The sequence below is a fragment of the Staurois parvus genome, unplaced genomic scaffold (assembly GCF_062004578.1).
Source record: "Staurois parvus isolate SC_StPar_1 unplaced genomic scaffold, SC_StPar_1.0 ptg000575l, whole genome shotgun sequence".
Taxonomy (NCBI): Eukaryota; Metazoa; Chordata; class Amphibia; order Anura; family Ranidae; genus Staurois; species Staurois parvus.
The window spans coordinates 629957-645310 of record NW_028318371.1 but is presented as its reverse complement, the minus strand read 5'-3'; the positions used below and the strand labels follow the sequence as shown (position 1 = coordinate 645310).

Here is a 15354-nt window from a genome sequence, read left to right as displayed (position 1 = left end):
GGTATTAAAAAAAAAATATATATATATATACGGCGCTTTATACAGCACTGAGCGAACTATTGGCGCTTTATAAATACTGTATAATAATAATTATATATATATATATATATATATATATATATATATATTTTTTTTTTTTAAATTATTATTATTTATTTTTTTTTAAATACTTACCTGTTTGGATTTCTTTATGTTGAGAAACTGTGCCCTGCTATAGCTCATGTGCCTGGGTCTTTATGGAGTGCTGATGTTCCTTCAGTGAGGGACAAGGAAACATAAAACCCAGAAGTGTGTCTGCAGTTCTTTAACTGAACAAATAAAGGTCTCACTACCCACCAGACAATTACATAATTGATCAATTTTTATTTTTTGTTGGGTGTAAAAAAAAGTGAAAAGTTGTGGAGAGGAGAAGAAAGGGAAGGCAATATGCTGTGGTAAGGAAAGGGAAGAGAGGGGGAGAATTAGAAGAGAAGATAATTAGATGAAGGGGGAGGGGGGGGAATAAAAAAGAGGAAGATGAGAAGAAAAGAAATGAAAGGAGAGGAGTGGAAAGAAGAGGAGAGGGTACAACTGTTACAGCTCTCCCTGTCTGAATGAAAAGGGTTACTATGGGAGGAGACCCAGGAGGACCCCACTGCTGACACAAAAACATATAAAAGCCAGATTGGAGTTTGCCAAAACTTACCTGAGGAAACCAAAATCCTTCAGGGAGAATGAGCTTTGGACAGACTAAACAAAATTCCAGCCTTTTGGTAAAGCCCATCATTCTACTGTTTTCAGAGAAAACAATGAAGCCTTTAAAGAAAAGAATCCAGTCCCTCCAGTCACACATGGTGGGGGGTCACTGATGTTTTGGGGTTGCTTTGCTACTTTAGGCACTGGATGTCTTGACCGTGTGCATGGCAGTATGAAATCTGAAGACTACCAAATAATTCTGCGAGGCAATGTAGGCCCGGTGTCAGAAAGTTGGGTCTCCGTCAGAGGTCATGGGTCTTACAGAAGGACAATGACCCAAAGCTCACATCAAAAAGCACCCAGAAATGGTTTCAGACAAAGCGCTGGAGAGGACTGAACTGACCAGCAATGAGTCCAGATCTCAATCCCATAGAGCTCCTGTGGAGAGATCACAGAACAGCAGTTGGGAAAAGGAACTCTTCCAATCTGAGAGACCTGGAGCAGTTGGAGAAAGAAGGGCGCTCCAAAATTCCAGTAGAGAGGTGGAAGAAACTCATTGATGGTTACAGGAAGCCATTAATTTGTTATTTTTTTCCAAGGGACGTGCTAACAAATATTAAATTGATGTTGTCCAGTCCATTTTTGGGGTTTTGCGTGGAATGTGTCAGATTTGGCTTTTTGTTTCTCTATTTTTTTGTATCATACCAATACAAACAAAAGAAACATGAGAATGCCAAAACATTTGTAATTGCAACAATTTTCTGTGCGACGTAGTGCATTATCTGCCAAATGCAAGAGGGGACAATATTTTTGAAAATGACTGTATGTGGAAATGTATAAAGTAAGTCAGGCCATAACACCCTTCAGGAGGAGTGGAAAGAGAAAGATCAGAAAGCTCGGAATACAATGTCTCTTAAATATATGTATGATTTGATCATCTTCTACGCCAAGTATGAAACTGCTAAAGAAATGTGGGAAGGATTACAAAAGCTGCATGAAAGAGCTAATCTCAGCAATAAATTGTTTTTGATTATACCGAACCAAGCTGATGAAAAGCCAGGATGTGCAGGATTACATAAGGCACACCATGGAAATGGTTTAACGCCTGTGAGTTATAGGAGAAGAAATAAAGAGTTTCATGTCACAGCACTATCACTTTTAGAGGTTTACCAGAAAAGTTATGAAACACTTACCATAGCACTTTATGCATATCCAAATAATGAATGGACAATGGAATGTGTAAGGGCAAGCTGGTGGATGAATATAAGTGCAAAACAGCATTAATAGTAACGGTGCTTCTGTTGCAAGGTCTGCTTTAAAGATGAAAAATAAAAATAAAAAACAGTAACATGCAGCAAGAAAACACTTGATTGCTACGTGTGCAAAAAACAAGGTACTTTAAAAGCAGAAGGCCTGGTAGTATCCGACAACACAGAAGAGGGACCAAGTGAGCAAACCTGCACCCCCTGAGCCAGTAAGGGGGAAAGAGCACTGTAGTGGGGAACTGGATTTGCTATCTTACCCGGGACTGTTTCACACTGCAGTGGCAGGCAGTGGATCTCCTGCCCAGGGATTCATCCAGTACAGCTGGATGAGGAGAGGAGTCATCTGGGGTGGTGCTACAGGAGATGCTAGCTAGCTCTCCAGAAGAGAAACTTTGCTGTAAAGACTTGTACATAGTTGCTAAGGAATTTGTCCTCAGTTGTCATTCCTTGGGAATCCCATACACCCCTTTACCCCATCCAAGTTCTAAACCCTTCAGTAAAAAAAAACTTCAAAACAAAGCTCAAGGACTGGGTACTGTCTCCTACTGCAAGTCTGAGTGAAGGAAAGGTGTATTGACTGGCTGTGCAGGGCTATAGGGGGGACCCAAATCTCTTGCAACTCCTAAGGGGGTGGTGCTACACAGGCATGGTGTGTTTATTCACCTTGACCAGAGTAAAAACAGAAACAAAATCACAATAGCTAATGGGCAAATAATGGAATCAGAAGGAATAGGAGATATTTTCTTTACTGTCCTATTTCCTAGAGTGTCCCTGCACTAGAAACTAATCTTTTATCAGTGAAGAAGCTCACAAAACCAAAGCAATGTAGTGAGCTGCCAAGATTAGTTGTGCCATCAAAAAGAGATATCTTGCTTGAAAAGGCTAACATTACAGTGAGATGGTTAATACTACCAAGGAGGAAATAATAAATAATATGACATAATAAAGAAATTAACTGAGAATGACTATGCAAGTGGAATAAAAATTAGTCCATGTGATCAAACAATGAAATGCACCAGCTGTATAAAAAGAAAAAATGTAAGAAAGTGCCAGAGAAACTTGAACAACATTTGGATTACGTAAGCAACAAATTTGGCAAATTGCAGAATGTAATGCGCACAGACAATGGAGCTCAATATACAGGTGATAATACACAGACGATTCTCAGAAAGCATGGCATAATATTTTAAACTACTGTACCATACAACCCAGAACAAAAAGCAGGGTTGCAGAAGGAATGAGCTGTACTCTATGTGAGAGTGGAAGAACCATGCTGTTGGATGCAGATATGCCAACCACATACTAGGGGAGGCAATTATGACCGCATGCCATCTCCAAAACAGGACTACCAGGAAAATCGACTGAGAAAACTCTATATGAGCTATGAAATATAAACCATCTAAACTTTTTGGGAAGCAAAACCTATATGCACATCCTAAAAGAAAGGTGTACTTGCGGGGTACAGTGAATCTCAAAAGGGATACAGAATTCTACACCAAGACACAAACTAGGTAACCATCAGTAGAAGTGCAATTGTCGATGAAACTGCAGTGTGTTCAACATTTCATGAACACAAATGTTTCAAACTGAAAAAACTGGAAATTCCACATCAGTGTCAAATGAAGATAAACAACAAAGTGACACAGAAATAAAATTAACACAGACAATTCAATTACTGTAAAAGAAGAAACCAGACCACAAGAGGCTTTAATCAGGAAATCCACCAGAAGTAATAAAAGGCATCCCAGCCAAACGTTTGTCCTATGTTGCTCATGTAGAATTAAAACCAGAGCCAGATTCATGGGATCAGATGCAAAGACTTCCAACCCATGAGAAACAAAGTTGGATCAGAGCTGCTGATGAAGAGATGACATCTCTTAGTGAACTGCAAACATGGGACACTTTCAGAGCTACCTAAAACTGCTCGCTGACAAAGAACAGATTTATAGAACCGAGATCTGAATTGGGACTAATATAAGGAGTAGTTGTTGAGTGAGGGTGCTGGAATACAGTGTTTATGTATTTTGTGCAACTACATCACTATTCAGTAGAGATATATTCTTCAACCAATAGATGGCAGCGTTTTTAAGTTTGTAACTGCATCTCTGGTATACTCTGGGGTTGATTTACTAAAACTAGAGAGTGCAAACTCTGGAGCAGCTCTGCATAGACGCCATCACCTTCCAGTTTTTTTTTGTCAAAGCTTAATTGAACAAGGCGATTGGCTACCGTGCACAGCTGCACCAGATTTGCACTCTCCAGTTTTAGTGAATCAACCCCGATGTCTTTACTCTGAATAAAGTTTCCCATTTCCTTGCTTGTAGTGAAGCAGAAAACATGTGGTCTGTGTACAGTCAGTTCTGTAGAATAGAATTTCTAACAGTTAGGAAAGGAGGGCTAGATGGAGTGGAGAGGTAAAAAGAGGAGAAAGAGAGGTGAAGGGGCTGGGGAGAGAAATGAAGAGGAAAGAAACAGAAAAGAGGTAAGAGAGAATAGGAAAGGAGATAAGAGATAGGAAGAATGGAGAGGAGAGGGAAAAGGATGGAATTGAAAGGGGAAGAGAAGAAAATATATAGGAAAAGTGGAGAGGAGAGGAAAAGGATGGAACTGAGAGTGGGAGAGAAGAAAAGAGATAGGAAGAATGGAGAGGAGAGGAAAAGGATGGAACTGAGAGTGGGAGAGAGGAAAAGAGATAGGAAGAATGGAGAGGAGAGGGGAAGGATGGAACTGAGAGTGGGAGAGAGGAAAAGAGATAGGAAGAATGGAGAGGAGAGGGAAAGGATGGAACTGAGAGTGGGAGAGAGGAAAAGAGATAGGAAGAATGGAGAGGAGAGGGGAAGGATGGAACTGAGAGTGGGAGAGAGGAAAAGAGATAGGAAGAATGGAGAGGAGAGGGAAAGGATGGAATTGAGATGGGAAGAGAGGAATAGAGAAGGGAGGATGCTGAGCAGAGCAAGCATGCTGTCAGAAATTTATTTTCCATACCGGGCAATTTTACCCCCTTCTTGCCCAGGCCAGTTTTCAGTTTTCAGCGCTCTCACACTTTGAATGACAATTGCGCGGTCATACAACATTGTACCCAAACTAAAATTTTATCATTTTCTTTACACAACTAGAACTTTCTTTTGGTGGTATTTAATCACCGCTGGGGTTTTTATTTTTTGCTATATTAACAAAAAAAGACCGAAAATTTTGAAAAGAAAACATGTTTTTCTTGGTTTCTGTTATAAAGGTTTACAAATAAATAATTGTTCTTCATAAATTTAGGCCGAGATGTATTCTGCTACATGTCTTTGGTGAAAATAACCCAAATTAGGATGTATTTTTTAGTTTATAGGAAAGTTATAGAGTTCACAAACTATGGGATAGATCTGAATATTGATCAATCCTGAAGTACTGACGGTCAATCTAATTTCTTGAGGTCCAAGAATGTCAGAACAGTACAGATATCCCCCCAAATGTCAGGACAGTACAGATATCCCCCCAAATGTCAGGACAGTACAGATATCCCCCAAATGTCAGAACGGTACAGATATCCCCCAAATGTCAGAACAGTACAGATATCCCCCAAATGTCAGGACAGTACAGATATCCCCCCAAATGTCAGGACAGTACAGATATCCCCCAAATGTCAGGACAGTACAGATATCCCCCAAATGTCAGAACGGTACAGATATCCCCCAAATGTCAGGACAGTACAGATATCCCCCCAAATGTCAGGACAGTACAGATATCCCCCAAATGTCAGAACGGTACAGATATCCCCCAAATGTCAGAACAGTACAGATATCCCCCAAATGTCAGGACAGTACAGATATCCCCCCAAATGTCAGGACAGTACAGATATCCCCCAAATGTCAGGACAGTACAGATATCCCCCAAATGTCAGGACAGTACAGATATCCCCCCAAATGTCAGAACGGTACAGATATCCCCCAAATGTCAGAACAGTACAGATATCCCCCAAATGTCAGGACAGTACAGATATCCCCCAAATGTCAGGACAGTACAGATATCCCCAAATGTCAGAACAGTACAGATATCCCCCAAATGTCAGGACAGTACAGATATCCCCCAAATGTCAGAACAGTACAGATATCCCCCAAATGTCAGGACAGTACAGATATCCTCCAAATGTCAGAACAGTACAGATATCCCCCAAATGTCAGGACAGTACAGATATCCTCCAAATGTCAGAATAGTACAGATATCCCCCAACTGACCCCTTTTTGCAGAGTAGACAGTCTGACGTACTTCATAAGAGGAATGGCAAGTTTTTTGAAGTTGTATTTTTTTTGTCATAATTTTACGCAAAATGAAAAAATTAAAAAAATTATTTTCACTATTTTTTTTTTTTTACATACTGTCACCAGTGCAGTACAGCATCATCATATAACTGGCATGGCGGTGATCAGGGACACTGACTGGTGACAGTATGAAAAAAAAATATATATTTTTTTTCATTTTTAATTTTTTATTACATTTTGTTTTCTTTTTTTAAAGATTTTTTTTAAGATTTTTTTTTTCAGATTTCACTATAACGAAAGTAGTACGTTACCATAGTAACATTGTACTACTTTGGGGAAGTGATCAGTGTTTTTTTTTTTTTTTTACTCAATTTGCTTATAGCAAAGAATTACTTTGCTATAAGCAAGCATTTACCTGAATGACATCGATCCATTCAGGGTTTTTTTTTTTTGTTCTTAGCTGTGATTTGGCCACAGCTAATCACATGACAGGTGCACGTGATCGCTGTGACCATTCACAGCTAGGCACTAGTATACAATGGATGGCATGAATGAAGCCATCCATTGTATACAACTGTCATGTGACCTGCTGTGATTGGTCACAACAGGTCACATGGTACCGGCAACGGGGGCCGGTACTCAGATCTGTCATCGGCCGTGTCTGAGGTACATGGCCGGTGACAGATCGTGCTGCTGCGCAGCTCTGCAGGCGTGCAAACTGCGCATGCCCGGGAGGGCACCATATGGCGTCCACCCGGAACGCTAAGAGGATTTGCCGGCCGCCATTTGGCCATTGGCCGGGCGGCTAATAGTTATTTATTACAGGTATTTATACTGTATAGCACCATCAATTTACTCAGCGCAGGAGCACACTTTCTTTTCTCATCCAATGACCAAACCAGACATTGTTGAATAAACAAAACTTGCTTTACTGAAGATGGTGTCTTTACACTTTATGCACTGTATCTATATAGTGAGGGGCGTATTTACCACAAGGCACTTGCCTAGGGTGGCATTTTTCAAAGGGGAAGCACCTCCCCCCAGAAGAAGGGATGAAAGAAGGGACTGACACGTGGCACTGTGGGAACCATGTGGGATCCCAGAGAGACCGCTTGATGGTGTATGTAGAGCCTGACTTTTGTTTCCGGTGCTGTTTGGAGTTGTGAAGATGAGTGTCTCTCTATCACTGGGGGGGGTAGTGGAAGGTTCTTCCGGGTGGGGGGAAGGGGTGTTGTTGGTAAATGTCAGGCTCTCTGATGGAGGGGGAAGGGGGGGGGTTGTGTTGGTCAGTGTCCCTGGGGGCAGACTATGTTTGTGTTGCCTAGGGCAGCATGAAACCTAAATACACTGAATATAGTCCAGCAACAGAGCGGCTTTCACATACAGCAAAGATGGCTATTAGGAAGGCCAGCAAAGACTCAATATACAGTATACACAGCTGTGGTTATGGCAGTGGGGTGCATACCTTTAATTATGACCCCTCCCACTAGTGACTATTCAGCTCTTTCCTCCATTCCCATGTTTGGATCCCACCAAGGTTCACTCATCCACGCTAAGTAGTAACTATATCTCTCCTGTATGGCCTTTACTGCTTTCCCATAGAAGCAAGAAGCCCAAATCTAGATACCCTATGACAGGAAATGACACAATCCCAAGGCTGACAGCACCATTCACAAATAACCCTCATAAATAACTTCTGTGTATATAACATTGGTATATCTGGTAGGGTGGTGAGTATAGAACACCATAAAGGACCATTCAAAGCAATCCCCAAGATTTCATCCTCTCCACTACAACCGATTACATTCACACCACCAGGGCTGGTGCCAGACTATTGTGTGCCTTAGGATAAACCAAAGACTTTAACTGTAGTTTTACTTCACCCCTCCTAGCACACATCCTCTTTTACCTCAAATTTTCCACACTAGCACAAATACTTTCCCCCAAATCCCCCCTTCTAACACAAATCCCCCCCAATCCCTTCTCCAGGCACAAATCCTCCCCCCAACCCCAATTCCTCCTCCTAGTACAATCCTCCCTCTTAGCACACAGTTCCACCTCCTCAATCCCCTCTCCTATCACAAATCCCCCCCCAATACCATCTGCTATCACAACCCCCCCCAATCTCTCCTCGTACAATCCCCCTCTTAGCACAAATTCCAACCTCCCCAATCCGCTCTCCTATCACAAAACCCCCCCAATCCCCTCTCGTATCACAAATCCTCCCCCTCAATCCCTCCTCCTAGCACAGACTCCCACCTCCCCAATCCCCTCTCCTATCACAAATCCCCCCCATCCCCTCTCCTATCACACAATCCCCTCCCCCATCCTCTCTCCTATCACAAATCCCCCCTATCCCCTCTCCTATCACAAATCCCCTCCATTCCCTCTCCTATCACAAATCCCCTCCATCCCCTCTCCTATCACAAAACCCCTCAATCCCCTCTTCTATCACAAATTCCCCCCATCACCTCTCCTATCACAAATCCCCCCCATCCCCTCTCCTATCACAAATCCCCACCATCCACTCTCCTATCACAAACCCCTCAATCCCCTCTCCTATCACAAATCCCCCCCATCCCCTCTCCTATCACAAATCCCCACCATCCACTCTCCTATCACAAATCCCCTCCATCCCCTCTCCTATCACAAAACCCCTCAATCCCCTCTTCTATCACAAATTCCCCCCATCACCTCTCCTATCACAAATTCCTCCCATCACCTCTCCTATCACAAATCCCCCCATGCACTCTCCTATCACAAATCCCCACCATCCACTCTCCTATTACAAATCCCCCCCATCCAATCTCCTATCACAAATCCCCCTCATCCCCTCTCCTATCACAAATCCCCCCCCCCATCCCCTCTCCTATCACAAATCCCCCCCATCCCCTCTCCTATCACAAATCCCTCCCCGCCTATCACAAATCCCCCCCTCAATCTCCCCTCCTAACACAAATCCCCCCCAATCCCTTCTCCAGGCACAAATCCTCCCCCCAACCCCAATTCCTCCTCCTAGTACAATCCTCCCTCTTAGCACACAGTTCCACCTCCTCAATCCCCTCTCCTATCACAAATCCCCCCCAATACCATCTGCTATCACAACCCCCCCCAATCTCTCCTCGTACAATCCCCCTCTTAGCACAAATTCCAACCTCCCCAATCCGCTCTCCTATCACAAAACCCCCCCAATCCCCTCTCGTATCACAAATCCTCCCCCTCAATCCCTCCTCCTAGCACAGACTCCCACCTCCCCAATCCCCTCTCCTATCACAAATCCCCCCCATCCCCTCTCCTATCACACAATCCCCTCCCCCATCCTCTCTCCTATCACAAATCCCCCCTATCCCCTCTCCTATCACAAATCCCCTCCATCCCCTCTCCTATCACAAATCCCCTCCATCCCCTCTCCTATCACAAAACCCCTCAATCCCCTCTTCTATCACAAATTCCCCCCATCACCTCTCCTATCACAAATCCCCCCCATCCCCTCTCCTATCACAAATCCCCACCATCCACTCTCCTATCACAAACCCCTCAATCCCCTCTCCTATCACAAATCCCCCCCATCCCCTCTCCTATCACAAATCCCCACCATCCACTCTCCTATCACAAATCCCCTCCATCCCCTCTCCTATCACAAAACCCCTCAATCCCCTCTTCTATCACAAATTCCCCCCATCACCTCTCCTATCACAAATCCCCACCATCCACTCTCCTATCACAAATCCCCTCCATCCCCTCTCCTATCACAAAACCCCTCAATCCCCTCTTCTATCACAAATTCCCCCCATCACCTCTCCTATCACAAATTCCTCCCATCACCTCTCCTATCACAAATCCCCCCATGCACTCTCCTATCACAAATCCCTACCATCCACTCTCCTATTACAAATCCCCCCCATCCAATCTCCTATCACAAATCCCCCTCATCCCCTCTCCTATCACAAATCCCCCCCCCCATCCCCTCTCCTATCACAAATCCCCCCCATCCCCTCTCCTATCACAAATCCCTCCCCGCCTATCACAAATCCCCCCTCAATCTCCCCTCCTAACACAAATCCCCCCCATCCCCTCTCCTAACACAAATTCCTTCCCAACCCCCCTCAGAGCACAAATCTCCTCTCCCACCACCAATCCACTTCCTTCAATCCCCCCCACCTATGAAAAATTCCCCCAAATCCCTTCTCTAGCTAACACATCTCCAAATTACCCTTCCCAGCATGAAATCGTCCCACCTTACCCAAATCCCCCAGGTTCAGTGTCTATGGAAAGACCGGTCTGGGGTAGTACAACCACAATCTGGGGGATAGTGTAGCTCACCCCAGCGACCCCCTAGATCCAGCCATGGTGGAGAGTAAGGAAACCAGCAGCTGTGGCTGCACCATAGGCATCAGTGTCCTAGGTGGCTGCCTAGTTCGCCTAGTAGTAGCACCAGCCCTGCACACCACCATTCTCCAGTTCAATTCGGATTGGCTGGTTTATGGTGATACGGCCAAAGCTAATCAAAGACTCTTCAAAAAGATAAGGTTCAGTGTATGTACCTCTTTCATCTTCAATAGGAAATAATCAATCAAATCTTGGGGGGCCTCCAGCTTCAGGGTGCGTTTGTGTTCCTCGATGTAATCTAACACAAAGTTCTGCAGGTAGACGTTTTCTTCAAAGGCAATGTTTCGTAATAATGGCAGCTTGAGCAGGAATGGGAAGACGTTGCAGAGCTGACCATAAGAAACACAAGGAGTAAACAAATGAAGAAATACAATGCATGTTGGTGTAAAATAAAAATGCACATATGTACATCTCTGCAATAATGCACATTTCCATGTTTTTTTAATAGATTTTGGGTTTACATATACTTTAACCTCAGTGTAAACTCTAAACCTAACCATAAACTCTAAAATGCCTTAAATGTGCACCCGAAATTTCTAAAGATAGGAAATGCAATGATATGCTAACAATTTTGATAAAATACAATACAGGAAGAAAAGTTTGCCAAAAAACAGCACTGAAATTTTAAGCCCAGTATAAAGTCATTCAAGAAAACCTAGTAATATGCTCTATTGGTTTCCTCCAGTGACTATGTAATTAGAGGTGCTAGTGGAAGACAAATCCACCAATGATTGTAACCTACCATGTGCAATGGGGATGTAATATTCTTAATGTGCCGGGAGGTGTAAGACATCAGATCATGTAACTTTGTGTCTTTGTAGTCAAAATGTTCTCCAAACAGCACTGAACTGATAATATTCCCAACAGCGCTGGCCATGATCAGTAGCGGATTGAATGGTTTTCCTGAAATAGGGAAAAAAAATTAAGTAACTTTTACAGTTCAATTTTTTTTTTACAATTTCGTTACACTTTTGAGATTAAAAAAATAAGAGTCACTTGTCTGAAAGGGAACTGTGCCATTGGGACCAATATGGGTCCATGGGGAATAGACAAAGCCATCATGTCATAACTGAGGCACTGCAATGCTTTTAGATGATAAACACCTAGAGCTAAGCACTCTTAGACCCTGACTACTGCAATCTTTTCTTGTGGAAGAAATAATATTTTTAACTGGGTTTTCAGTCTAGCTCTGTCGTAGAAACTTAACTCCAAAGGTTTGCTGAAAACAGGTTCCACCAAAAACAGCGAGCTAACTGCTAGGTTCAGTCACTAACTGGGGTCCTATTTATTTTTTGGGTATGGAAGACCTCAGTCAGAGACTGAACCTAGCAATAAGCTCGCCATTTTGGGTGGACCCTGTTTTAAGCTAGCTCTAAGGTAGGCCAGATCTTGAGGATGGCCTAAAGTCGACTATCAAGCCAAAGTTGGCCAGGGTCCAAACAGTTACTTCTCCGGATGTTATTAGATTTCTTTTGGAATGAGCCAGATGTTACAGACCATCCAGGCAATGGTGGATTTTTCTTATTTCATTCTAACAAATTTCTATGAATGCCTCTGAGGAATAGTACCCACAGTTCTGAAATGTTCTCCATCCAGGCCTGCCTAAAACCTACAAGTCTTGCCTGCTCTTGTAGGCCTGGATAGCCATCCCTTATATTGGGCTGGATTCAAGTTGAGCTGAGATGGTAGCCTTAGAAAGTTTTTCACTGAAATGCCTTTCCAGGTTATTGGATTTTTCCAGCTCATTCTGATCCTCATCTTCTGGCCTTGCGTTCTGTTGCTGTTTAAGAAGATTTTGGTCCTGCAGAATCATCAAAGACTTCCCCTAGTAGCTTTATTGATAGTCTCCAACTTGTCATTGAACAAGCAGTAGCCTTAGGAGGGTATTTCACGTCACTGTTTTGAGGATGAGTCAACCACCCACAGCTTGAGTCAGAGCACAATTTTGGTTGTCATGGACCAGAGCAATTCTGGCACACAAACATACAATGTTGATAGTTGGTTCTCCAACAAAACAAGACACAAGTCTGATGTTTTGCAGGGCAGCTACTATATCCTCTTTAGGAGAAGCAACCAAAATTGCCGTCTCAACGTGATTGGTCCAAAACGCCTTTGGCCACTGGTGTAAGGGCAGCCACTGGATGGAAAGATACACCTGTGGTAAAGTAGATGTTTTCAAAATCTAAATCTTCACTATATGCCATTTAAGAATACCCTTGAATGTGTCTGCATCTTCTAGAGAGAAGGTAACATGTCTGGTTAACCACATGAAGTCAGTGTAAACCAAGCATAGGGAAACCCTTCGTTTTTTAGCAGCAAATGGCATGTGCCCCACCAACACAGCAGAACGATGCTAAATCTTGGTTACCGTTTTCTTATGTTTCCTGTCTTTGCTTTATACCCAATATTTGTCCAATCAGCTCTCATGTTTCTGGTCAATCACAATTAATATTGTCTTCTACACAACTTATGTTCATCATCTGAATCTACTTATTTAAATATAGCATTAAATATTTATGGGTAACCCCCACAATACCCAGGTTATCTTTGTGCAGTCATATGGTCAACCCTAAAAACGTGAGAACCTCCCAAATGTGTCTAAAATAAGCTTTTGGGGACAAATCCCTTTCCTCAGAGCTATATGAAACGTGTATATTTTTTGTCCTTTTATACTTTTAATAAACCTTGGATAATGCACTAGGTGTTTGCACCACCTGCATGCTTTCCCAGTTTGTTGATCTCCCCATCTGAGGAGGGATGCATCTCTGGAACGTTATCCATAGAATATTTATGCATCTGATCCCCTGGCCTTCCCTGGCATTGGCCACCTCATGCGCTGGAGATTTTACACATCTCACAGCACTGGACAGAGACTGGGCTCAGGTAAGTATTTGGAGGGCTGCAGAGGAGATACTATTAAGAGGTTTTTTACCTCAGTGCACAGAAGGCATTCATGTAAAAAAACTTTACATGAATGCTAAAGACACCACAAAACAACCTATTCACTCCCTGGATATATCCCACCTTGATTACTGCAGCTCTCTCCTTACTGGCCTACTGTAGCACTACCCTCTTAGGAGTTGCTGGTTTTGGGTCCCTCCATAGTCCTGCTCACATTTTCCCATTCAGACTTGCATCCATGAGATAGTAATCAGTCCTTGAGCTTGTTTTTTGGATTTTATTAGGGGAATATAAACGTGGATGGGGTAAGGTGTGTATGGGTAAGGGCAACAGGACAATCTTCCTAAACTATATACAAGTCTCTTAGCAGCAAAAGAACAAATCCTTCTTGGAGAGCTAGCCAGCATCTCCTGTAATACCTCCCAAGACCATAGATACCCCTTATACAGCTGTTCTGGGTGAATCCCTGGGCAGTCAATTTAAGAGAAGTCCCAGATAGTAGCTAATCCAGTTTCCAATCAGAGTGCTCCTTCCCCTTACTGGGCCAGGAGGTGCAGGTCTACTCACTCAGTCCTTCTCCTATGCTGCTGTTGGGTTGGTGGCTGCTCTCAGGCCTTTTGCTGGACCACTCGCTGCTGCATAGGTGGTCCTCGCTCTAAGGGCCAGTGATGTCCCAAGCTTTCCTCCTTCCAAGCTTCCCTGCCTGTAGATGAGCCCCTTTCCATCTGGGCCCCTTCCCTGGCTCCTCCTCTCCAGCCTCACGTCTCCATCTTCCACCCGATCTCCCCCACTGCTGAGCAGACTCAAACACTCTCAAGGGCTGTCCTGGCTCCATGCCAAGCCTCCTGTTGAGGATTGGTCAGGATCCCTTGACAGCGCAGAAAGCCACTCCTCACTCTCTCCCCCTGCTTCTATTTTTTTCTGCAAAATCCTAAAGCAGGGGAAAGTCCCAGAGAGCTGGTCTGCAGGGCCTCTCAGCCCCTGACCGAAATCTGCCCCCCTGACTATTACACCTGGGCTGCCACTCAGCCCCTATCTACAAATTAGAATCTAACTCCCCCTAGCTACCTAGGATGGTGCTACACCACCTTTATATAGACTATCCCCCCTTCAGTCTATCATGAATGCTGCTGATGCATGCCTCTCTGCCAATCCCTTCACTGGCTTCCACTAGCCCAACATATAAAATTCAAAATACTAACAATGTACAAAGCCATCCACAACACTGCCCCTAGCTACATCACCAATCTGATCTGCAGCTACCACCCAAATTGTCCTCACCACTTCTTCCAAGACCTCCTGCTCTCTAGTTCCCGTTACCTCCTTCGATGCTCTACTCCAGGACTTCTCCAGAATGTCTCCCATACTCAGGAACTCCTCACCCCAATATGTCCAGTTAGCTCCTACCCTGTCTGCCTTTAGGAGATCCTTGAAAACTTATTTATTCAGGGAAGCCTACCCCACCTCCCCCTAAAACTAATTCCACATCAGATCATCCCCCACAGCTATTACCTTTTGTACCAGTTCCACCTCTCTAGATTGTAAGCTCTGTGAGCAGTTCTCTGCTATACCTTCTGTATTAAAATGTATTGTAATTGTACTGTCTCCTTTTATATTTTAATGGCTTCTCGCCTGCTGTACCAGGCAGCAGCTACAGGCAAAGCAATGTACGGGTAGATCGCTCTGGCTGTACTAACACAGGGGGGGTGCGCAGCACTTCCCACCCATGACTGCTGTGTCCAGCGGACACAGCGGAATGAAGTTCCCGGTGAATGGGACTCGGTGATCATGTGATCACTACGTGATGACAATGTAAGCAAAGCTGTTATGAATCAATCTAATTCATAGCAGCTCTGCTTCTCTTCCTAGTGAGCTGT

The 15354-nt window shown here is 43.8% G+C and overlaps 1 protein-coding gene and 1 long non-coding RNA gene across 2 annotated transcripts in view; one reads left to right on the top strand and one right to left on the bottom strand.

The window, feature by feature from the left end:
* Positions 1-15354, top strand: part of LOC149450295 (uncharacterized) — a 1099640-nt gene that overhangs the window by 963103 nt on the left and 121183 nt on the right. The gene's annotated exons all lie outside the window — the stretch shown is intronic.
* Positions 1-15354, bottom strand: part of LOC149450296 (cytochrome P450 2C20-like) — a 62103-nt gene that overhangs the window by 15333 nt on the left and 31416 nt on the right. The window contains exons 5-6 of the mRNA XM_089692022.1: positions 11319-11479; positions 10732-10905 (exon numbers count right to left, since the gene is read on the bottom strand). Coding sequence (XP_089548148.1) covers positions 10732-10905; positions 11319-11479 — 335 coding nt within the window. The remainder of the gene's footprint in view (positions 1-10731; positions 10906-11318; positions 11480-15354) is intronic.